A 27103-nucleotide genomic window follows, 5' to 3' on the forward strand; every position below is an offset into this window, starting at 1 on the left:
AGTATTGGTATCCTATGCCAACACGAAAATTCCTTCTGAAAAAATATTTGGAACCCCTGTTAGCATAATTTTTTCACCATAGAAAAAGTTCTGCATTGTCGAAGAAGGCTGAAAAATTGCATTGATATACAAAAGTAAACACAAGCTCATGTAAATGGGAAAGGGAATTGGATTTCCTTTCCTTTGTTTGTCATGTAATCAAATACAACTTCCCTTCATCTCCCTTCTTGCAATATACTGAAGGGTTTCAAGTCCTTGTAGTACTACAGTGGGAAAGAAAATAATATTAGTAGAGTGGCTAGAAATGCCTGAGAAAGGTGAGAACTATGTCTATGGACCTTCCAAAAAATTCCACACCTAGTGATGTTACAACAATATTTGATGAAGCTCTGGTTATAGGATACAAGACATTAATGAAAGATGATTGCCAGATAAAAATCAGCTTGTGAAAAAGAATTTTAGACAAGCAGAACTTTAAAGGGGAATTGTGTGAGCTCAATAGTATAATTAAGCAGTAAATATGAAACTTCCCCAAACCCTTTTGCAGAGGAGAGGAACATCACGTATTTGTGTGCAGGAACGTCTAAAACATTTTTATTATTTTTTGAAAACATTTCATTTCTGGATACTCCATTTTAGTTTTTGGGTCAGATTTGAAAAATGACATTGTCTTATAAGTCGCTCTAAGAAATGTTGATCCTTAGAATCACCTTGTAGGCAAACTTACAAGTGAATACTAAGCTGCTCTGGCAGATATGATAAAAACTATTTAAAGCATATACAAGATGTGTGAACATCTTACATTAATAAGACTATGAGTTATGGGTGTGTTCTTGGTAGAGTGTTGTTTTTTTGTTTTGTTTTGTTTTGTTTTGTTTTTGTAGATGAACACTGCAAGCTCTGCTATATTGATTTAGTCACATTTATCAACACCTTTAGAAATAATTTTAACTTGCTATCTCAGGAGAGAAATCCATGATACTATATCAAATCCAATCATTCTCCACAACCTCATAAGCAGTTCATCCTTCAACAGAATCCTATTCCTCAGTCTCCAAAGTCAATAAACTTGCCTAAGAATTTCAGGATTGAGCCTTTTTAGAAAATGGCAATATCATTTTGGGAAAAGATGATGTAGTGCTTGAACACTATATTAAAAGAGATATAAGTTTATTGATCTCTTTTCGAATAGGAGATAAAATAAATACTTTTGCTTGAATAGTGCCCACATTCTATTATTTACAGAAAACAATTCTAGAAATATCCAAAAGTCTTTACAAAGCACCAGTGAATGAAAAATTAGTACAGCAAATTTATTATTAAGAAGATTTTTATATGTAGATAAATTTGTTTTCTGTTTATTAATGTGTTGTTATATTATCAAGAGGTAATACAATAGACAAACAAACACAAACTTGTAATATATACAGATTATTCATGTAGGTTCATGGGATTGTTCAATTATTTTGAGGGGAGAAAACAAACAAACAAACACCAGAAATATATTCAGAATATTTGTAGAGCAGACTCAGATGAGAGAATTATAAAGAGAATATCTTGGTTTTATTAGTGTTTTCTTTTTTTTTCTTATCATCATCTTTGCTGAGAACTAGCTGAGCAGCACAATGAAGGAGTTTTTCATGAGAAAGTATTTGTTCCTTCACAATGGTGAAGGAAAATACAATCAACCAAAAGGATTTTCAAAGAGCTACTGACAGATTCTCACTTCCTGCTTTTATGAGATAGTCATTCCAAAATAAAAATAAAAATAGATAATAATAATAAAAATGCTGCATCTCACTTCACTGTGAGTGCTATATCATTTTAATATGTCTACTTCAGAAGCTTTCCCACTCATCCTAATTGTGTTGCAAACCCTAAAGTTGTTCCATTAGAAATATATTAATAGTGGATATCTTGGACATCCAAAAATGCATTTGATATCTTTTTTTCCCTATAAACATTACATTTGCTTCTCCTTCTCTGCCCTACCTTGGCTTTTCTTCTCAATGGTTTTCCTATGCAGTTAACTCTTATGTACCCTTGCTAAATGAGAGATTCATTAATTACCTACCACATAAAAAACAAGGTTGGCTTGATGTCTCCATTTAAAATGGTTTTTGCTGTTTGTTTTTGTTTGTTTGTTTGTTTGTTTGTTTTTCCATAAACAGGATTATGGTTCTTCATTGTAATACTCCAAAGGATGTAAATATAGGGTTATGTTCAGTCATTTAATCACCTTAATTACAAGGTTTACCATAACAAGATTAAAGACGAATAGAAGATTTCATCAAGATTTACATGTTTCCTTCAGAATTAATACTTTCAGATGAGCTTTTTAAGGCTTTTATTCAAAGCTTTCTGTATCAGCTTAATAGAGAATGAAGATTCCCATTGTTAGAGTAGTGCGGATGTGCTGCACTCTGCAAGCTAGGAAAGCAGATGCATGCTCCTTCTTGCCTCAAAAGGATGCTGCTGTACGGAGGCAGTATGAAACATCTGCACAGATGCTAAATTGATTTTTTTTATCACTTTTTAGCAGACATATATGATCTTACCCAGTTTGAAAACTGTTTTATAAGCTGTGTCTTTTATGCATCATCTTCAGTGTTATAAAACCAGTTTTCATAAGAGATGCTTCACAGGACATCACAGAATCATGGAATCCAACCATCAACCTGACCTACCCATCACTAAAACATGTTCCTAAGTGTCAAATCCACACATCTCTTAAATACGTTACTTCCCCTTCTGGAGTTCTGGAGGTTGTGTAGTGTTTAGCAAGCTGCTAGGAAAAAAAAAAATAAATAAATAAAAAGCACTTTATGCCAAGTTCAAATAGGTTTTGTCCAGTAATTGTTTCCTAAGTAGCTGTTCATGTCCTCATGTTAATTGAAGAAAGTCACATCAAATAATATGTTTTTTGACAGGGCTCTGTCACTTGCACAAGTGAAGATGTGCTTCCTAATGCTTAGACAGAAGATCTTGTAATCCAGTTTGTGTCCCTTGCCTCTTGTCCTGGCACCGGGTACCACTGACAAGAGCCTGGCTCTGTCTTCTTTACGTCCTCCTTTCAGACACTTATACACACTGCTAAGATCCCTGTTGAGCCTTCTCTTCTCCAGACTGAATACGCCCAGCTCTCTCAGCCTTTCCTCCTAGGAGAGGTACTCCAGTCCCTTGATCATCTTGGTGGCCCTCTGTTGGACTCTTTCCAGTATCTCTAGGTCTCGTACTCAAGAGGCCCAGAGCTGGACACAGTAGTCCAGGTGTGGCCTTGCCGAGGCTGTCGAGTAGAAACATCACTTCTCTTGACCTGTTGGTGATACCTTGCCTAATGCAGCCAATTAGCCTTCTTAGCAGCAAGGGCACATTGCTGACTCGCGTTCAACTTGGTGTTCACCAGGACCCTCAGGTCCTTTTTTGCAGAGGTGCCTTCCAGATGGGTGGCCCCCAGCATGTCCTGGTACCTTGGGCTGTTCCTCCTCAGGTGCAGGACTCTGCTCTTCTCTGTGTTGAACTTCATGAGATTCTTGTCAGCCCATTTCTCATGCCTGTCATGGTCCCTCGGGATCTCTGTGTGTCCCTCTGTTGAGTCCACCACTTCCCCTCACTTCATGTCATCCACAAATATGCTGAGGGACACTCTACCCTCTACCCCATTGTCCAGATTATTAATGATGATATTAAACAGCACTGAACCCAGTCCTGACCCCCGGGCTACTGTGCTCATTATTGGCCTCCAACTAGACTTTGCACAACCAGCCACTGCCCTCTGCATCTTTCTGTTCTGCCTGTTTTTTCAGGTTGAGCTGTTTCATCGCCTTCCCAGGGATCAAGGTGATGCTGACCAGCCTCTAGTTCCCTAGGTCCTCCTTCTTGCCCTTCGGAAGATAGGAGTGATATTTTTCTTTCCTGTAGTCTTTGAGCACTTCTCCTGGTTGCCATGCTCAAGCAAAGATTATAGAAAGTGGTCCTGAGATCACATCTTCAAACTCTTTCAGGACTCGTGGGTGCATCCCATAACGTTAGTCTGAAGTCCATTAGTTCCTTTAGTCAGAAGTCCATGGGTTTGGCCAATATTATATGAACAATACACAGAAATAACAGGGCAGTCTCTAAATGACTTTATACAGGTAGAGACTTCTCCAGGCAAATTAGCTTTAATAACAAGCTTGTTATATTTGGCTAGACTGCCCTCAGTATACTCATTAGCTTGTTTACAGGCAGTTGGCTCAGATACCTGCATGCATGTCACATCAAATTCTGTTCTGAAGGCATACATACATCTTATGGTCCTGTCAGTTCACTAAACTGGCTTTTGTGAATGTAGTTCACACATCTCACTTTCTGTATTTATACTCAGGCAACAAGTTTATATTAAGGATATGAATTCAGTCCCAGGATCCAGGCAGTTAACAGTGCGTAGCATAAGAGAACTTCAGTCTCTACGTTTATCTAGCCATTACCAATTTCTTTAAAATCATAGGAAGCCTGCATGAACTTATATCACTGAATCTCCACCTCTCTTGGCAACAGTGGGTGCTACTTCATAATTCTAGCCTGTTTTTACAGGTGAGGTTTCTTGCTGACCATGATATCAGTAAAGGTCTGTGTGTATTAAACAGTAAATTAGTATTTTGGTTTTTGTTTGTTTGTTTGTTTGTTTACTTGTTTGGTTTGTTTGTTTGTTTGTCTTGTTTATTTTTTTTTCATTTTGTTTTCTATATTTTTTCAAATCTGGCTTTTAAAATCAATTTAACATGTAAAGCTGTATAATTTGTTTCCAGAAGAAACCAGTGTGTTGCTGAAGCAGTCACATTTTTCCTCTCTGTTGAGAACACCGAATAAGACTGATTTGCTGGTTCCTAATCAAAACATTAGCAATCAAAACAGCATCTGTACAAGTCATGCATCCAGCCATGACTCTCCTTTAAGCTAAGAAGTATTCTCCACACAGTATCTTCTGTTGACAATTTTTAGAGGCTAGATATATATGATGCAGATGATGGCAAATAGAACATTTCTCATTCACTGTACATAACTGTAATTGCCTAACTATTTCTTGGGAAGGCTGATCTGTCCAATGCCCTCGTGCTTCTCTTTCTGTTAACAAAAGTGAGAATAAGAAAAACATCGAGGTTTTTGTTTATTTTTCCTTAAGACATATCAATGTCAAAATGAAAGGTAAATCTGTGTCCTAGACTTAACAAATGGTTGGTCTATAAGAGGATCTGTATGAAGACATATGAGACACCCATCTTAACTCTACTTTACTTCTCTCATAATTGTATGCAATATGCCATGTTCTTCTTCACACATTTCTATTCATTATCAAGGCATGATGCTAAGTAACAGAAAATGGGCCATGACTAACAGTATTAGAAAATGATTAGAAAAATGCATGACAGAAAAGTTTAATAAAGTTAATATGTCACATATATAGGACAAGATGGCACAACTTCTCTATCCCTTCTTCAAATGCCCATAACATATAAATTATTATAATGCAAATATTAAATGTTTTAAAAATATTATTTCAAGAGCCACACCTACCAACTGAATGTTTTGAAGGGCACCAGTCTTTTAGGATTTATTATATTTTTGTGTTTATTTGACTTTGACTGAATTATAACAAAGCTTTGACTTTGCTTTTTGATAATGAGAAAAAAAAATATGTTAGGAGACAGGTACACAGTACTTTAAACTCCATAATTTTGCCCTAATTCTTTCTCAATGATCATTCCATAGGGTCATCTCCTCTCTTCACCACATTTTATTCTAGGGAATATCTGTATAATAGTCATAGGGATAAATAATTATTAACCATTTAAAATTTCTATACATAGGTTTCTAGATTTTCCTTTAAGAAATACATTGAAAATTAATAAATTAAAAGCAATGTATTGGTGATCCAACCACAGTAAATTACCTCAAAAAAACTTTTTTTTTTTAAAAAAAAAGCTTTTCCAAACGTTATCTCTATTGATATAGCACTACCATCCTCTTAAAAACAGTAACAATTATTTCCAAATATATGCTAAGCTACACTAGAAAACAAAAGTTTAGTGGCCCAAGACCCAATGGATCACTGACTGGTACTGTTTTACCCCTCAAGTACTATGAAAACATAGTGAGAGAAAACTGGTTGACCTTGGTGAATTAAACCAGCATGCAATGCTGGATGAAGGGGCAGCCCTGACAGGTTAAGTACATGTGCATATGTACTATTGTTTCACAGCCTCACTGCTGTCAACAAATATTACCCCAGCTGCCAGTTCAGGAGAATTAAAGTGGATACCAAGAAAAAGAGTGAGGGAATATAAGAGATTAATTAATTTAAAAAATGCATTAAGTATGTTGGCTTTCAGACTCATGTTTTATTGCCTTTCAGGCAACAGCCATATGTGGCTATTTTCTAGAGGTTGACATATGGGACAATAATGATGAAAAGTTTCTGTAATGGGAAAACTTCTCTTCCCTGGAGACACAAAGCTAGTCTGTTACTGAGATGTCCCAACAAATTAGATACAACTATCAGGGACCCCTCAGTCTAGTGATTAAACAAGATGGCATCCAGGTTTAACAGAAATGTATGTTCATGGTGTCACAACCACATCTCAGCAACTAATAATGTAAAAATGCCAATTAAGGCAGAAAAAGGAAAAAAAAAGTGTTCCTTTTTTTTTTTTTTAATGTGCTACAGGTTTTTAAGATCGGAATAACATACAGCAGTTACAGATACAGTGGCACAGTGTTCTTGCAAATGTTACTCTCTCATAATACGTTTTCTGTTACAATCCACTTGTTACTTAGTTTTGATGGTTTACTAAGCTGGTGGCAGGAACAACACAGTTTTACAAACATGTCAGTTAAATACCAGAAAGTCTATTTTGTTTAAGATAGAGAATTCCTAATTAATACCAATTACCTCTCCATATCGCAGTCAACAATAGCAAGAGTGCACGTTAATCAATATAACCAAGGAGAAGAAGCCAGAAATACAATGCTGGTCAGACAGCTAAAACAAGAGAATACATAATAAAGAGAAAGACATTAAAAAATATTCATTTATAAGGGTTTGGAGTCTAGCTCTTTCTCTCCATAACCCCTGTGAGTAAATATCAAAGGAATGAAAAAGGATGAAAACAGTTGATTTTTCAGAAGATGTAATTGTTTACTGTTCCCAGTCTAGGCATGATTAACTGAACTCAATAGTGATTCTGGTAGAGATGACTACTGAAGATGGTAGGAAGTCAGTCTTGACCAAAGGAGTAAGTTCTGATATGAATTCTTTCAATAGTATGTCAGTTATTCCTTATTTTATATGTTTGATATGAAAGTCAATCATACAATCATTAGAGGTAATGCAGTTCTTAATGAGACATATTTTCACATATTTAATAAGTTCAGGAAGACTGTTCCAGATAAAAGGAATGTTATGCAAAAAAAAAAAAAAAAAAAAATCTATTTTGGATATTTTTTTTTCCTTTACAAAAGTGAAACTATAAATTGTTTAGAAATTGTTTAGAAACATATATCTGGATGTGTTTATGCTCTTTTACCTGCCCAATACAAATATAACTGAAGGCAATTATAACTTAAATAATAATTATGTTAAAGACAATTGTTTGGACTTATCAAAATGACTGAATGGATATAAGCCTAATATCATGGCTTTCAGACTGAAATCTGAATGGTTACAGCTAAACTAAACCAGTATGCATCCTTACTTTCTGACAACAAAATATGTTTTTCAGAGCAGCAACAGTGGAATGGTGTCTTCTTTCCAATCACAATGACATCTTTTCTGATGCCATCAATTGTGATAATTTGCTTGTCCATTTCTATCTCCTCTGGTCTCATGCTATGTTCCAATATTGTTAAAATCATCACTGATGACTTAATTAGCCAGCTAATACACTTCCTGTTGTGTTGAAGCTATTATACCAAAAGCAGAGAATATGTAACTGGAAAATTTCACTTCATTTATTGGCTTATTGAAGCATTAATTTTCATGGCACTTTTCTTGTTTAATAATTAAAAAAGTTTTCCAGTGGAGACCACAGGGATAAAAAATCAGTAATAGGAAAGAAAGAATGGAAAGAAAGATAATACCGATCAATTTTTTGTCTCAGTTTTGCTTTTCTCGAAGAACCACAAGGTCCGTTAGGACTTGAGATCAGTCAACCCAACTCCATGGCAAGATGAAGGGCTGTGAGAGAAAACTGAAACACCAGGATCCTTACTTCTGAGATCACTGTTGTCAGGGAATGGCCTGGTATAAAACTTTTCCATCTCAGTGCTGCTGTTCAGAAGTGCTAGATAGTTAACAGGATTTGACTCTGTCTACTTCCTCCAGATCAGATGAAAGGAATCTGGGACAATTCTAAGGTGATGGATAGGCTGAGACTCAGGTTTATTTATTCTGAAGGCCTTTTTTGATAGATGTTGCAAATTACCAGAAGTTGCATCCATTCATTTTCTGTTTACTGCAGTCAAAAAAGGTCAGTGAAAAGCACTTACATGTGCTTATGAAAATGATCCATGTAGACATGTGTTTAGAAAAATGACATATGTACTACTCCCACTGGCCTCTCAGAGTTGGTGGCCTGTGAATCAATGTATGAATGCTACTTATTTATATGCTTCCTAATTTTACTCCCTGAGATACATATTGAATATAATCCCTGGCAATATAATCCACTGATGCAACTGAAAGAATTAGGTATTTTACACATTTTTGTGAACAACAACAAACAAACAAACAAAAACAAACAAACAAACAAAGATTAGTAAGAAATAAGACAGTATTGCTTAACTTTTCTGCTTAATGCAAACAGGAAGGTACTCATCTGCAGATGAGTGATGCTTAGTACCTCTGATTCACTCTGCTTTTGTCCTCTGATTTTGTGTAAGCATGAACACCTAAGGTAAATTTTCTGAAGCAGTTTCCCATTCCAGATGTTATGCTTGTTAAACTTGGTTTAGGTGGTTGAATATAACTTTCAGCCTGGAGAAAAGGAGACTCAGGGGTGACCTTATTGCTCTCTACAGATACCTTAAAGGAGGCTGTAGTGAGGTGGGGTTTGGTCTGTTCTCCCACGTGCCTGGTGACAGGATGAGGGGGAATGGGCTTAAGTTGTGCCAGGGGAGTTTTAGGTTGGATGTTAGAAAGAACTTCTTTACTGAAAGGGTTGTTAGACATTGGAACAGGCTGCGCAGGGAAGTGGTGGAGTCCCCATCCCTGAAAGTCTTTAAAAGACGTTTAGATGTAGAGCTTAGAGATATGGTTTAGTGGGGACTGTTAGAGTTAGGTCAGAGGTTGGACTCGATGATCTAGAGGTCTCTTCCAACCTAGAAATTCTGTGATTTTGTGATTCTGTGATTAAAAACATTATAACCATGAACTTTGAGAAGATACCTTCAGATTTTCAGGTGATCAGTTTTAGATCAAATTTCATTGGTTCAGCATATGAATTCTGAAATAAACATGTTTTAGGAGAGATATTAGGGAAAGGAAAGGGGCTTTGGAAAAGGTAACTGGAGTTCTGAAAACTACACATGTATTCAACACAGGAAGAAGCAGAATTGCCTATCATTTACATTACTTTAGTAATGCTATCTCTATTAGAATAACAACAACAACCAGAAAGAGTTGGAAAAATATCTTCTTTCTCCACGTGATACATATAAATATAATGCATACATATAATGTGACATATCAGGTGTCACTTTGACTACTAATGGTAAGGAGATGAGGAAGAGAGATTATAATCATGAGACACTGCCCTAAGCTGCAAGTAAGGCAACAGAAGTCTATATATTATTTCTAAATAATAATGTGACAAGTAGAAGATGGATGGCAACAGTTCCTGGGTTTCCAGCAGTGCAGAATGACATGCACTGAGACTCGGCTATGTATTGTCTATATGTAACAACAGGTAAGAGTAACAGTCTCTACATTGTTAAATTTTAAATGATTGATTGTTGTTGAGGTTATTTGTAGTGATTTATTTGTACAACATGGTTGAACAGTGTTATTGGCATTCTAGAGCAGTTTACTAATGTGATTTGTATCTTCCTCTTCATCTGCACTTTGAGTTATTTTTTATTTGAGATAAATAATATATATATATTATATATATATTATATATATATATATATTTTTATATATATAAATAAGATCTGTCACTGTCATTCTTAATACTTATGAATTGTGTTTTGGGGACTACACATTTGTTCTTATGTTATCCTCTGAAGCATTTGTTCACATGTCCCATTGTGTTCAGATGTAATGGATGATCCATTACTTGCTAAATTTAAGCCTAGAAAATATACCAGAAAGGAGCTGAGCATTACACATTCAGCATCTGAATCACTATGTGATTTATACTGCTAATTCATTTCAACATTTGAAAGTGAAATTCAAAGGCAATATTTGGGGTTTCATCTTCCAAGCTCCTAAGGATTAGTTGGTTCTAAATTTTTTGTTTTGTTGAGGTGATTTATAAGTGTGAAGAAGAGATGGTGAGAAGTAATAACATTAAAAATTAAAAGAATTATATATTAGTTGAGATTTCACTTTAACTGTAACCTGACTCATGACTGCTGGGAAGTCACTTCCTCTAATTCCATGATCAATTTCCTCATATATAAAATGACGATAACATTAAGGACCTAAGTGGCCCTGCTTGAGCAGGGTAATTGGACAATATGACATCCAAAAGTCTATTCCAGACTAAATCATTTTGTGAATCTATGATTCTGTAAAACTCTAATATCAGAGCATGATCAGAGTGCAAAAGTGGGAATGAGAAAAAAGGAGAGGAAACAATGTTACTTAAACTCTGTTGGACATTTTGCCAGAGGAAAAAAACAAAACAAAACAAAACAAAACAAAACAAAACATATGTAATACATGTATTCTATAGAATAATGTGTTTTCCTGAGCATGAAACAATTTCCTCAGAATTTTCCAATACCACACTTTTCATATGAGGACAATAATTAGTTAGTCATTGGTTACTGACTTTACTAAAGGAATTTGGAACAAATTATTAATTCTTTCTCATTTGAACTTATTCATTAAGAACTTATCAAATTGTGGTGTTGTGTATTCAACAAATTTCCATCATTAAAATAATAATAATAATAATAATAATAATAATAATAATAATAATAATAATAATAATAATAATAAGCTATCCAAATCAGATTTACCAGTGACTTGTCTTGCACACTGGTCTCTGACAAGTTTTATATCTCCTGTAGATCAGTGATTAAAACTGCACTGGTTTGTTTTTAGCCATTAAAATGTTCATCAGTAAAAGATCAAGGATCCCAGAACAAGATGGGAACTGTCCCTTTTGATCATGTTTTAAAGTAAGTTTTTATTCTTTTCAATATACAACAAGTTAATAGGAAGGTTCTTCCAATTCTTTTTATACAAAGCATACTTATACAAACATGAGTTCTAGGTGTATTACAGAAGCTTTGCTGTCTTTTTCCATAGAAAGAACAATAAAAATAAAATGAGTTAGTTTGAATAGATTTATTTTCATCCAATGTCATTAATTATATCATACTTTTTAATAAGTTGATATCAATCAATTCTGATATCAATCATTCAATTATTTCATCTAAGACTGAAGCTAATGACTTTATGGGGTCTTTTTTTTTTTTTTTTTTTAATGCTAGAATGAATTTATCCCTAATTCTTGACTTTGGAAATTACTATTGTTCCAATAGTAACACTGGTATTGATTTAACAGGCTTCATTGATAAATCTTATATTCTAAGTTCTTTGTTACTACTTATTTAGGCTATTTATTTATTTATTTATTTTTATCATCCACCCCTCCCCCCTTTTTTTCCTTGCTTTTCTCCAAAATAACAGTATATTAGAAAATGTAAAACATACATGTAAACAGTGCAGTTAGGATTTTTCTATATAAGAATTGTTTTCCACTCTTACCTAATAATATATGAGTTTCAATAGCAGACCCTTAGCAGGAATGCTTTTATTTTCTCTTGGAATATTTTAAAAAATTATTTGTAATTTATTTGTCTTGTTTGTCAGAGAAATCTCTTCCCAGTGTTTTTCTTCTTTAATAAAGTTAATGTAAGCCTAAATAGATATATTTTCACCATCAGCTGTTTTCCATGAATTTATATTACTTATATATTTTCTCTATTTAAATAAGAAAACTGTATATTTTGATAAAATAGCTTTACATTCTGAAATGAGAGCATGTCTAAACATACCTTTACATGAAAATCTTACTGGGAATATAATATCTCAAAAATTATCTCAAACTATGGGAAGAAAAGCTTTATTATTATTATTATTATTATTATTATTATTATTATTATTATTATTATTATTATTATTATTATTATTATTATTATTATTATTATATGAATATATTTTATATAAATATACACATTATATATATATAAATATGTTCTATATTAAAATATACTTTTAAATAAATAAAAATATATATAAAAATATATGAAAATGTAATAATTATATTTTATTATGATTATTTTTTAAAATAAAGGATGGTCCATAAATCATAGCTGGCTGAGCTTGAGTTCTTCAAATTTACTGTAGAATTCAATTGAACTCTCAATTTGCAAGCAATAAGATAATAAATCGTTATTAAGAGACAGCCTTTATGGATTTGTTAATGAACAAATCATATAAAATTTAAATTATTTTTTATCTTTGAAAGTGTGAATGGCCTAATGTAAAGAAAGGTATATTTAGTATTTGTGAATTACTCCTAGCTCCAAGAGATTGCAACCACTGCAGAGGACAGAAGAGGAATACAAAATCATTAGTAAATTGGAGAAGTGGCCTGAACTTAGTAACATAAAATTCAGCAAAATGCAAAGTACGAAACTTACCAAAAAATCAAACATAAAGATAGAATAAATGGAAATAAGTGATTAAACAATTATTAAATTAAAATTAAACAAATTGTGCTACTATAATTTTGCTACTGAATACCTAATTGAATGGATAATTGTATGCCTCAATTCCAGGATATAGTAAGTGTATTATCTACAAAGTATGTGAGACTATTATTCCGTTTATCACCACTGTTAATGTCTCAGTATGTGAGAGTACCATGTCCAGTTTTGGGTCCTACATAATAAGTTGTAAATAAGCAGAAGAACTGATAACTATAAAAATAAGTAGATGATTCAAAACCGTGATTTCTAAGGAAAATTTAAAGAGATTTTCTTGATCTATCCTTGAAGACATAAGCTTTATACAGACCAGAGGAGTAACAGTCTACTACTGTAATTGTAGATCTTAATATAGGTTAGCAACAAAATGATACTCTGATACTCTCATGATAATTTGAATAAGCAATAACTATTGAAAGTAAATAAATAAATAAAAGAAATACATCTGAATGTAAAGGAAAACTTTACAATCATTAACTGAGCTATGAAATAGGCTATTCTGAAGCTCTTAATTTAGGAATATAACTCTACACACATTTTTAAGAAAATGTGCCTCAGGGAAAGGAAAAAACCTGAAGGACATATATTCTTGAGATCTTTTTGATTCCTATTTTTTGATTATTTATAGCATGAAATATTTTTTTAAATATGAAACTCGTATCAATGACAAACAAGTACACGTAATAATCTATTAAAATTTCTGAGAAACCATTTTTTTTGTTATGTGCAATGTGGTCTCTTTAAAGAGCATACATAAAAGTATTTACACATTTCAGTGACTAGCTGCATTTCATATATGTCAAATGCAAAACTGACTATACTGACTGCGTACACTAGAAATGTTAATATAATATTGGTAACATCCAGTACAAGATCAGTCTTAACACTACACTTACCTATTCCAACGTATTTTAGTTACTATCTCTGTAAGTGATTAAAAAAATATTTGAAGATTTATCACTGTAATTAAAACTGAACAAAGATAAATATGTGATCGGTAGAGTTGTGTTTCAGGTAAGTGAGCAGTAGATACTGAGCCCCCAGAGCAGAAAAGGAGCAGTTCCATTGCTAGCTGATAAATAGACAACATCTATTTGCCCTACATGGGGACATTACAATGCAACAAATAAATTACCTTCATTAAATATCTTCTTGGAGGATTAATGAGCACTGATAATAAGCCACAGCAGCACAAAGAAATGCACCAAAATTATTTATCTGGTTGTAGTGGGACGCTGAAGGAACAACCCATTATTATCATTCATCTTAGCTACAGAAAGCCTTTCACATTTTCACAGAAATGTGAAATGTACTCCATCATTAGAAAGTGCAACATATTACACCCTTATTCAGTGCTTGGTACATAGAATATCCAAACATCAAGTGTGATGATAAAAGTTAAAACTGGGCTTGAGATAAAATAAGGTTTTGTATTTTCAGCAGGGGAGATTTAGATTTTTTTTTCTGATTATTTATTTAATTTGAACTGAATATTTCTGAATGATAAAGCAAAGCTATCATGTAAATTTGATGGTTTACAGTTATGCATAGTAAATTCATACCCTAATCTGGAGTGAATGTGTTGCTAGTTTGTCTTTTTGTTGGTGGTGGTGGTCTGTTTTTGTTTGTGTGTTTGTTTTAATAAAGTGGGAGAGAGAGAGAAAGAGAAGAAGGAACTTCATCAGAGTTGCTAAAATTCCCAGATTACTTCAGATTTTGGCTGTCATCAGGCGTCAGTACCATTTAGTACCATCAGGTACTGCCATCTTGTGGAATTGGAGCAATCATAGGAAACCCTAAAACAGAGGCAGATAAATACATTTTCCCAACAGGATACTGGAGAAGATGGACTAGTATATCTCACTGCATCACAATAAGAAGACACAAAATAGACTTCTTTATTTTGCAAATACCATAATTCCACAAAAGTGCAATTGTGGGATGTGTGTGCATGCTTTATTGAAAATGCAATATTTAACATTGCATTTATTAATATTGCATTATTAATATGGACTATATGAACCTTTAGGTTCTAGGCACTCTGAAGGAGTTTCAGTGGTGACTCTCATGTTACATCTTCGCATGCCACTTGAAATACCACTTGTGTCCAGAAACTACATGTTTAAAGGAGAAAAGAAGCAATTTCTGAGGAGAAAAGCCTTGAAACAAACATGGGAAACAATCAGGCATTAACAAACATAGGAGTGAACATTTGGTGATATCTGAATGCCTCCACCACAGTTCTGGTTAAAATACTTAATACTGATCCTCACTGACAAAAAAACTTTTGCATTACCATGGTACTAACATTTACTACATCAGAATGATATCTCCAAAAACATCATATAGTGCTAACAAAAATGCTATGTCAGTACTCCAGCATCATCCATTACGAGAAATATGTAACATTGTGACAGTATAGAAATTAGTATTGTGAAACAGAAAAATAGGTCTACTAAATCATTTAAGAAATAATAGTAAACAAAATTTCTCACCATACATTTTTTTTTGGCAGGAGATAGATGTGTTCTTCTCAGTACTTTATCACCAAGTGACCCAAATTTTCACCTACATAGCTCACTAAAAACTCCTTAATAAAACAGAAAAAAGTTGGGCATTTGGAAGACTTTGGAACCTGGCAGCAGAAGACTCCTCAAGCCCATGCCACAGGAGAATACCAATTTACAACTGCCTCTATTCAAAATTCATTATTTCTCTGTTTTTTGTTTGTTTGCTTGCTTTTTATTCCCTGTGTTGAAAAATAGTATATAAACAAGTTTCTTTTGTGTTGGCATTCAACTGTAATTTCCAGGAAGGTCTCTGCATCATCTTTGTGATTTTGGCATAAGTGTCATATTAAATATAAAACATATGGCTGTAAAAATAAAAAATATGCTCAGCACATATTATTTAAAAATACTCTCTGCTTCTGTGTACAGCAGTATTCACAGTTTCCTTTTTTCACCTGAACTTTTTTCTCTATTGAAATCAAAGTAAGTACAACATGAAGAAAACGTCTACTCAGTCTTACTTCACTTTTTTTTTTTTTTTTTTTTTTTTTTTCTCAAAAAGAGATGACTTCAGATGGTTTATCTCTAAAGTCATTACTTCTTGATTTTACAGTTGTAGTTTGGTTTATTAAGGTTTTGGCAGCACTTAATTTAAGCTTCAAAATTTCTTCAAACTCACAATTATTTACCTGTCAGGAGTGATACATCTGTGGGATTTAATACCCTATTCAAAAGTTAATGCAATGAAAGGTTGTACTCTATGCCTAACCAAACAACACTGGTTCTAAAATCTTACAACCTAAACTGTTGCACTAAAATACAGGCTTGAAGTTCTAAAAACATTTTACTTTTTTTTTTTTTTTTAAACTAAAAACTGCAGTGACCTGTGTACAAATAGAACTAGTATCTTCTACTTGGTCATAGGAATCTTGGTCTGAAATTCACTCATCAGTTTGCCATTTTGTAAGAGTGGTATATCAGGTGATATTTAAAGCAAGGACTCTCTTGTAATTTATATATGCTCCTGTGATGAGCAGCTGTGGGAGTTGTGATACGTTACTATCTACTGTTCTAGAATTCTTTTTTACGTATGTGTATTATGAATAACAGACTTAAAAAATAGACAGCAATGTTTTAAACTGTTGATTCTTCATCATCTCTTTGTTACCTATTTGTAAATGTCATTACAATTACTAGGGTATTCGCTTATGCATGACACTGTCAGGAAAAAAAAAAAAAAATCAAATGAAAAAGCAAATTATTCTTCTGCCTGGGGAGCCTGCATTAGTAATCCTGTGATTTAAGAACCCAAAATTTTAATTTTGTTGGTATGTAAACCAGGAACAGTCAGAGTCCTAGAGTATGAAAATCAGTGTGTGTTTTGTCCTCCATCGTCTTAGAATTTCGAAGAGTCAGAGATTTGTAAAATGGGTCAATGTCAAGATACACCCATTTTCCCATAATAGCAGTAGTTCTCCTAACACACTTTTGTAACATCACTTCTACAAGATCATCCATCTATTTATGTGAGCTAAGAACTGTTGAGATCCCAGATCCCTAGCCAACCATGGTTGTTTCTGACTGTTCTGCATAACATCAGCTGGAAATTTCAGAGTTTCTCTGTGTATTGGGTTTTTGTAGCAAGAAGGAAAAATAAATAAGTAAATAAATAGAAAGATTAAACCACAGTTTAATAACACAAATTGTTTGAGTTTTAGATTTCACAGAAGTTCTATTGTTTTTTTCTCACTACCCTGTCATAATTCATCCATCACTCGATTTTTAAGAGCAAAAATTATATGAAAGTTACCAAAATAACAGCATCCCTCCAGACTCAGAACCAGCAAAGACTAAGTATTTCATTTCATTAGAGGTACAAAACTTCATTGCCTGAAATTCATACATTAGCAATAGTTTTAATTAATTAATGAATAATTAATTGTGTGTTTTTAGGGTACAAATAAAGTAAATTCTTTTCTACATGAACTGACAATGAACTCACAATGATGACTACTTTACATTTGGTCTGAACTACTTTTAAGCCAGAGCAATTAGTGAGACTGATTGGTTTTCACTAGAATTAGTAACAGGTGTCTTCAATTAAAATCTATGCATTTTCCTTGAACTCATATGTTCATCACCACTTTGTAGAATTTCATACTGTCCCAAATCATTTCTGCCAGATAAGACTTTATGGTGGCAACTAAATTTTCAGAGAGAAATATTTTGGGTTAATTAGTATTTTGCCTGAAACACAGCAGAAGACGAAGGAGATTTTGAGCATTCAGAGAGCTCTCTGAAATTCCTCAGGGTCTGCTCAGAATTGCAATTATATCTGAAAAAAGGATTTTAAGCAGAAAGTCAACTTAATTCTCAGTTTTGCAAAAATCTTCCCCCTCTGTGTGATGACTATGTTTAGTCCTTTAACATAGCATTTTTGTAATGATCCGATCAATTTGTCATGAGAAAATTTTCTTCTCACATAAGTGGACTGAACTTCTGCAAAATTAATCCAGAACTTCTCTCATCTATAAATCACTACACGACTGCTTACATTATTGGCTTATATTGGCTGAAAACTGTTCATCATTCAATTTCTTTCTGACCACATCAGGGAGTGGTACAACATACGGACAGGAAGGACAGATCAGTTAGAGTTAGTGTATTTCTTGTACCATAAATAGATACCCCAGTTCCTATCATATCATTGGAAAAAAAAAAAAAAAAAAAAAAAAGAAATTTTGAGGTGTTTCCTCTCACTTTATTTCTTTCCTTTTCTGGCTAGCTATACCAATGGAGCAGTATCCATCTAGGAAAAGTAGGAAGGGTTTAATATACCTGAACTAGCCTTGGCTTTTCTAATTCTTGAGTCAGATTTTTAAAAACTGTCATAGGGGAAGATTACAGAAGTTACCTCATAGCTGATGTGTAAGTAGTGAAGAACATTTGTTTCAGTGTAAAGACAAATTGAAACAGTGTAAGATAAAGTGGAAACAAGAGAACAACACGTTAAAATGTATACCTAAGGTTAAGGCTTTAAAGTCTAATTTGTAGAATTCCACATGAATAATTCCCTGCAATAGCTAAACCAGAACCTCATTAACTTTATTGATACTTCTAATACAAAGACATTAATGCATCTAGATTTGTAATACATCATAATATAATTACATACAGAATATTTTTTCTCAACCAAATAAAGGAAAATATATATACTTTTTGGGTGTGCAGAACGATTCCCAGGATAAAAATGATAACCAAGGCAGATTACACTTTAAAATAAAATAAAATAAAATAAAATAAAATAAAATAAAATAAAATAAAATAAAATAAAATAAAATAAAATAAAATAAATAAATCTCTTTGATTACGCCTTGATTAATCAGGTTGTGGTAAAGTGCTTGATAGCTTTGGTTTAAGGAATTAATGATTGATTAATTCTAGGGACTTAAGCTGCATATAGAAAGGGTTCTGAGATATCTTCAAATAAACAGATATAGAAGAGTATAGTAAGTGTAGTGGAGTAATAATACCTGCAAAGTAGGTTGAAAAGCTATTAGAATCTGTTGGTTAATTTTTTATATATATATATTTTATGATGTATTCAGAATAAAACCTGCTTATGTGTGCACATAAAAAAATCATTGCTAGCTCTATAGGAAACATCTTGTAGTTCACTGAAAATTTGAACAGGTAGAGAAAAGAATGTTTTATTTCTTTATTGACCCCACAAAATAGAAAAGGGAATCATCCAATATTTTACAGTTAATTTCTGAGTCTGTTGAATAATTTAATTTTTTTTTCTGAACTAATTTTTCCCTCCCAGAGAACCTGTTTAGGACTGTTGAATAATTTGTCAATTATGGCTTATTTCATTTCCAAAATTTGAAAGAGAAAAAAAAAAAAAAAAAACTTCAGTTCTAAAGCAAATAATTTTTTTAAAGTCTTTATTTTATTTTTTTTTTATTTTTTTTATTTTTATTTATTTTATTTTTTTCTTTATTTAAATAAAGTTAATGAACATTTCTTGAGGGTATCCATTAACAATATTATTTAGTATTGTTTCCATAATAGCTTTCTCTTATTTTTCTGTTTTCTTTTAGAGATCATCTACAGCTGGGTATTTAATGAATTCCCATCTTTTGTGACAGAAGATAGCAGACGCTTCATCTCTCAGGAGACAGGCAATCTCTACATCTCCAAGGTGCAAACATCTGATGTTGGCAGCTATATATGTCTGGTAAAAAACACGGTGACAAATGCCAGAGTTTTGAGTCCTCCTACACCTCTGACACTGAGAAATGATGGTAAGACAGGTATTATTTCTGGGTACCACATGGAAGCAAAATACTCAGTAATTTAAAAAACATGATTTTATTTTATTTTATTTTATTTTTTCAATCTATACATGCATTTACTGCTGCAGTCAGCATAGGAATGGTGTCCATGCAGATAGTCTTCTGGTGGTGGGACTATTTAGACCTCCAGAGACTGAGGTGCAACCTGACAGTCCTGAATTATTTTGTTTAGAAGATTTCTTTTTGCTATTCTAGTGCTCTGTCACTGTCAGAGAGAAGCAAATCTCTTTTCTCAGTAATGTCTGTTTATTTAAGACTCCATTCAATTGCCAAATGAATGTGGCTACTGCCACACTGAGATGCTGTTAGACATCTGAAACATCCACAGGAGACTAGCAAATATCACACAGGACATACAGGAAACCTGTGCCCTTACAGGCCAGCTGGATGCCTGAAGATATACATTGATGCATCTCAGCTGTCACAGGACAGTTAGAAAACTGAACAGAGACCCTAACACGTAAAACCTGATGTTGTTCTGAAGACCTATTACATTTCCAGGCTCCAATTCACTGAAGTGATTAAGAACCACTAAGACCACCACAATTGCTTTGATTACAAAGATAGTTAGCTACCCAGGTGCTTTTGAATTTCATCAAGGCATATCACTACAGTATTTTTTCTGTAATTAAGTACCTAAATATTATTTTCAAAAACTAGCTTACGAGCTGAGATATCTTAGTCATTTCCAAAAATTAAAAGAAAATACCTTCCAATAATATTTCTTATGGAGCAGTATGACATTTCAATAAAAAATATATGTATCTGCAATTCTGTTGGAATAGCTATCTATACAGACAGGTATTTATTGCTTTTTTTACAACTAAAAGATTAGTATTTTTATTTTATAATTCCTTTTTGGTTTTGTTTTCCATCAAAATAACGTTATTTTTGAGACTAATAATTAGTGGTTCTATAAATATCTATATTTTTATTTTTCCAGGATGTTCTACATTTAATGACACTTTCTAGTTCTTCAGAAATTAATTTCAGCAATTTAGCAAATATGAATTAATATTTACATAAATCAGAGACAGAGAGAGACAGGGAGAGAGACTCTGAGGCTTTAGTTCTGCTTATAACTTAATCTAGCACTAAGACTATCCCTGCAGAAGCATTACAAAGACTAGACTTTAACACTGACAATTTAGTTTTACAGAGTAAATAAAAAAATGTGTTCACAGATTAGAATGGAATTAATCTTTATCATTGTATCATGTCTGTCTGTAGAGTATGCAGTCTCTACAACAAAAAGCTGCGTGCTTTACAGTATCATTTCATATTTATTTTTTTTTTTTTAGTTCTGGTGTAATACTTATGCTAATCATTGTATTTGAGATGTTTAGTTTTACCAAATGAAAAAAGCAGACCTGTTCTTTTCAATATTAGCTCTTTGAAAATGAAAACAGAAAAAAATATGTTTTAATGAGTTTAAATTTTGACACAAAAAGAATTTTATTACCATATTTATTATTTATATCTTGTTCTGTTGTTTATTTATTACATTTTTACATGCTCTTATTAGGTTCCATTTGTGTGCAGCATTTCAACAGATTCAACAAATTTAACAGTTCTATAATCCTGTGATTGATTATCCATAACATAATATGGATAAATAAGGATAAAGGCAGCAGTCTACATCACTGAGCTATGAAACAAACTCTGTGAAGGAAAACAGTGAAAATTTACTTAAATGTCAAATGGGTAGTATATACGTATATTAGCTTCAAGAAAATGTGTGTTTCATGGCTGACTGTCATACAGATGTGATGATCCAGCCTTCTGAACTGTGCTGGAAAACAGGGGAGGCAAATGCACTTAGATGAACTGCTCCTGAACAATTTCCCAATTCATTCTTTCCCATGTATGAATTTCTACCAGCCTCCTATGACTTCATTTTTGTCTGTTGGGATTTTTGAAAACTCTCTATTGTTTCAATGGAGTTCTTTAATATTTCTTAGTAAATTGCATTTACTTTTCTGCATGACTGGGGATTTTTTTTTAGTGAAGAGAATGGAATTTTCTACCTATCCTTGTAGTTTTCATAATCCTACCTTGAAAAAATGTTAAGGAAAATGTTATGGTTTAGCAACTGGGTCTCATTATTTAAAACTTCTGCCTTGTTCTACTTCTTTCACTGACAGCAATCATAATAACCTTTTAAAAACTACATGGGACCACAATTAAAATACTCAAATAGCAATACTATGCTTTTTCCTTTTGATATAGATTGTTTTAGGTTATATTACTTGTTTATTTTAAAATATTAAAGGGGGATGTCAGAATTTTGTATATGTATATATAATATATGGTATAATAAAACTGATGAATCATAAAATGGCTTGACTTGGAAAGGACCCTAGAGATCATCTAGTTTTAGATCACCTCTCTGCCATGAAAAGAGATGCTTATTAGCCTTACAGAAAATTACTTGTTTGTGGAGAGGAGGGAGCTCTTATAAACAAGTCCATATTTAAGTAAGTGAGAAAATAGAATGATTTTTAAAACAAATATCCATGTATCTGAACATTTTCTTACTGTTATGTTTCTGAGTACTGTTTTGTAATTTTGAATATGCCTTATATTTTTGAGCTTTTAGATATAAAAATGAGTTGAATCACTTTCAACTTTTCAAATATTCACTTAAGTGCAAAAAAAACCATACAGCTTTCTGATTTCTAATGATTGGCATCCCAACTGGCATAATCCTACTCAGTCAACTCATTTGTCAGAAACCAAAGGAAGAGCTTGTGGTTTTAAACAGCATTTACAAATGGTGCTATATAAATAAAACAAATTATATGTTCTCTATTCTCTGGACATATGTATTCATTAACTCAAAAATCTAATACTTGATATATTTGTCATTGTTCTTGTGTGGTTTTGTTTTTGTTTTTGTTTTTGTTTGTTTGTTTGTTGGTTGGTTTCTTTTTTAATAGATTGCAGTATAGGTATAAACAGTACCTGTACCCAGGGGAATGGACAGCCTGTGACAAAAACAATCCAATTATAACACTGGTCCCTATTTATCTATGAGGAAGAAACAGAATAATATTAAGGCTTTTTGTCAAACTCTGCAAGAATGTAGGAACTTCCTTGGCTTTTATTAATCTTTTATTTCTTTCATGATGTGTCTCAAAGGGGAAGTTAGCTCCTCGATATGAAGCAAATTAAATAAAAACATCAAGAAATCCTTCAATGGATTCTGAATAAAATGAATACCTTATTTGTTCAGATGTCCTTGACAATCAGTCATTTCATACAATTCAATTTCACTTCAAGCTGGGTTATAAAAACACTCTAAAACTATCTGAGGAGATAAAAAACTTTTACCAGGAAAAAAAAATATAATTTCACTAACTGCTTTTATAATGCATTAGAAACTATGAGGAATTATTTAATAACACTTAACAAATAATAAACAGTGTGCTAACATGGATCCTTGTTGGCATGGGTGCTGATTAAAAGTAGTAAAGTATTTTGATTAATAAAAATAACAGAAAACTTCCTCAAATTTAAGAAATAGAAACCTAGGTGGTATAAAACATAACTTTTGATAGTATAAAGCACATATTTGAAATTCACACTTTTTAATTCTTTCTTTTTTTTCTTTTTCTCTTTTTTTTTTTTTTTAAATTTCTCTTGAAAAGATGTTAACTTTAACATTATTACTGTACAGGAGAGAATTAAGTAGTTCTTCATTTTATCTCTGTGTATATTGCCTAGTGTTTTTGCCAGAGTGGAATTTCCAGAAAGAAAGAAAACCTGTACAGTCTCAAACATCAGAGGACACTTTCTACTATGTTCCATTACAGCAAGTTAGTTTAGTTTAGCTCAGCTGAGGTTGGTGTACCTGACCAGATATACTGTGATATAATTGAATGCAGAGATTAGCCTTCACAATTTTTTCCATGTCATTATAGTTCCATGAACTGAATCATGTCTGTCCTAATTCTATTGATTTTCATCATGTAGTTATTAGTCTTGATAGTATGGATATCTAGGTATTAAGAATATTCATCTCTGCTTTTCTGTGATGGAATGGGTTCTGAGTGTGCTTATTCAGGTTGAACTCTAGAATATGTGATTTGAATATGTTATTAGTATTATCTGCAAACATACTGAGTAAGCATTTGAGTCCTGCATCCAAATCAGTTTTAAAAACATTAAAGAGAACTGACTCAATTTTAGGAGGGTTCCATTTTAAGTCAATGATCCTCCTGAGTCTTTACCACCAACTTGGAATATTCTAAGAATATTCTTGGAATATAGCTTATATTTGAATTGGGAAAATCTCTAAAAGAAGTGCAAGACTGTGAGGGAATTTTGGGAACTCCTCATAATACTACAGGACTGAACTTGAACTTGAAAGGATCCCACTTTGTTTTTTTTCAAGCAGATCCAAATTCTCTGGTAAAAGACCATTTGAACTCCAGAGACAATGATAAGACTGACAGACACATCAAAGTATAAAATGGGAATTGTATACTCCCCCTTTCCAGGGTAAGGTTGGTAAAATAATCTGTTCACTACTCCTGTTTCTCCCCTAAAACTGTAGTAAGTTATTTTTATGGTGAGTCATCGTGTAACTGAAAATAAAAGACTTCACTCAATCTCTTCTTTTCTCTAATGAAAAATATATTTATATATACTTCATGGGAAACAAACATTTTGAAGAACCATATTCTTATCTGTTTCACTCTGGTTCTTGTATCTAGATCCTGCTACAAGGCTGTCAAAAATAATAGGAAGGAAGTTATAGCATTAAAAAACAAACAAACAAACAAAAAATTTTCTTTAATACAAAAAGAAAACAAGGACATACATATAGTAGCATAAGGGAATTATGTCTTTCAATACAGAGTTCACATTAGTTACAGCCAACCAGTGGTCCTTCCACCTAAAACTATAAGTGAAAATCTGTAAGTAGGGGGGAGGTTTTATAACTCTTTTCAGAGAGTTTTATATTGATTGTAGCATGGCTCAATCACGTTATCAAAAAAATGCAGAAATTCAAAGATGCTCTTTGCAAAAGATTTGGTCTAAAAAAATAAATAAATAAATAAAAATCAGAGAGAAAATATGCTGGGATGGTCTTTTGACAATATAAATGTGCTGAAACCAGGAGAACATCTCAGGAGCAACAGGTGAAAAGATTAGGTCCCAGTGTTCAATACAGAACAAAAACTCTTAGATTGTGAAAAAGTTTGCTTTGTGTTTATTTTTCTTTGAGTTCTGTTACGGTAACTTCATTCAAGGAGTTTTAATTGCTAAGTTTTCCCACTACTTTGTAGCAACTTTGTCTACTGGAAAAGAAGCTGTTGTTTTTAATTAGCTAACATAATTTAAGATTCTAGACTTGTACCATCTTGCACGCTTTCTGTAGTCATGTAGTTTTGTTTTGCTTCTCCTCCTGATGACTTATGAAACTATTAAATAAATGAAAGAGTTAGCTGATCCAAATGCATAGTAAAGTCAAAAACATAAAATAAATGAACTGGAGAAATAAATGTTCCTCTCAATTCAACTCAGGATTAGGAATTACCCAAAGTATCAGTACAGGCTGGGGGACAACCTGCTGAAGAGGAGCTCTGAGGAGAAGGACATGGGGGTCTTGGTGGACGACAGGTTGACCATGAGCCAACACTGTGCCCTTGTGGCCAAGAGGGCTAATGGGATCCTGGCATGCATTAAAAGGAGAGTAGCCAGCAGGTCAAGGGAGGTGATCCTCCCCCTCTATCCTGGTCAGGCCTCACTTGGAGTACTGTGTCCAGTTCTGGGCTCCCCGGTACAAGAAAGACAGGGATCTCCTGGAAAGAGTCCAGCGGAGGGCCACAAAGATGATACGGGGCCTGGAGCATCTTTCCTATGAAGAAAGGCTGAGAGACCTGGGTCTGTTCAGCCTGGAGAAGAGAAGAGTGAGAAGAGATCTCCTCAGCTTATATAAATATCTGAGGGGTGGGGGACAGAAGGATGTAGCCAACCTCTTCTCAGTGGTTTGTGGGGACAGGACAAGGGGCAATGGCTGCAAGTTAGAGCACAGGAAGTTCTGCACTATGAAAGAACTTCTTCAAGGTGATGGTGACTGAGCATTGGAACAGGCTGCCTAGGGAGGTTGTGGAGTCTCCTCTGGAAATATTCAAGGCCTGTCTGGATGCCTACCAGGGCAACCTGCTCTGAGGAACCTGTTTTGGCAGGGTTGTTGGACCCGATGATCTTTCAAGGTCCCTTCCAACCCCTACATTTCTGTGATTCTGTGATTATGTTACACGGAACTGTTGTTATTAAGATTTCATTCAGAAGTGTATGGGCAATATTTTAATTAACAGTGACTAAATTAAAATTTGTCCAAATTGATGACAAATATAATCTTAACAGTTGCAAATGTTTCTGAATAACTTTTGTGAGACTGACCTGGATGAATGGGAATTGGTTGAGTCACTATCCCTGGAGGTCTTTAAAAGACGTTTAGATGTAGCTTAGAGATATGGTTTGGTGGAGGACTTGTTAGTGTTAGGTCAGAGGTTGGACTAGGTGATCTTGGAGGTCTCTTCCAACCTAGATGATTCTGCGATTCTGTGATTCTGTGAATAGCAGGCAACTGGAAAGAAGGAAAAATAAATATTGGCCAGAGATGTCTGGGGAAAAAAATATATAAATATAAAAAAAACTGCAACAGATTTCTTATGCCAACTTCAGCACAGTCTCCCAATCTCCTCCCTGGTAAAAATGAAATGGAACAGAAAAACATCAGTGATACTTTTGGCTTCCTGTTGACTTCCATTCTTAGGACTCATGCAAGAAAACACATTGTCTGGTGGAATGGAGTCCTGTTTTTTCTTGGTGTGTGTGGCTGCTAAGAAACATTCTTGCACATGTTCAATGTAAATGTTCAGGTTTTCAAGTTTTCATACATCTACATATGCACAAATCTTTGTAGGGGAATGTTATATACAAGATGTCCTCCCTCATCTCTGAATGTCCAGAGGACAAAGTTTGATTTCATCCAGCTCCAACTGTGCTGGGTTTAGCAGGACAGCTTAGATGCTATCTTACATATACATAAGAAAGTTGATGGGTTGAAGTCTAAGTTCTGTCTTAATAAAGACTTTCATATACAGAGGAGAAGAAAGAAAAGACAACCATCTTTGTTAGTCATTGTTAGTGCTTGATATTTCAAACACACATAAATAGAAATCTCCCCAGCCTAAACTGTAAATTAGAAACTTTGACCTTTTGTTTGGAACTAGAAAG

The 27103-nt window shown here is 33.4% G+C and overlaps 1 protein-coding gene across 2 annotated transcripts in view; it reads left to right on the forward strand.

Annotated features, from left to right (window-relative positions):
- Positions 1-27103, forward strand: part of CNTN5 (contactin 5) — a 686534-nt gene that overhangs the window by 485865 nt on the left and 173566 nt on the right. For both annotated transcript variants that reach the window (XM_068669732.1, XM_068669723.1), the window contains exon 8: positions 19595-19798. In XM_068669732.1, the coding sequence (XP_068525833.1) occupies positions 19595-19798 (204 nt within the window). The remainder of the gene's footprint in view (positions 1-19594; positions 19799-27103) is intronic.

The sequence above is a fragment of the Anas acuta genome, chromosome 1, assembly GCF_963932015.1.
Source record: "Anas acuta chromosome 1, bAnaAcu1.1, whole genome shotgun sequence".
Classification (NCBI taxonomy): domain Eukaryota; kingdom Metazoa; phylum Chordata; class Aves; order Anseriformes; family Anatidae; genus Anas; species Anas acuta.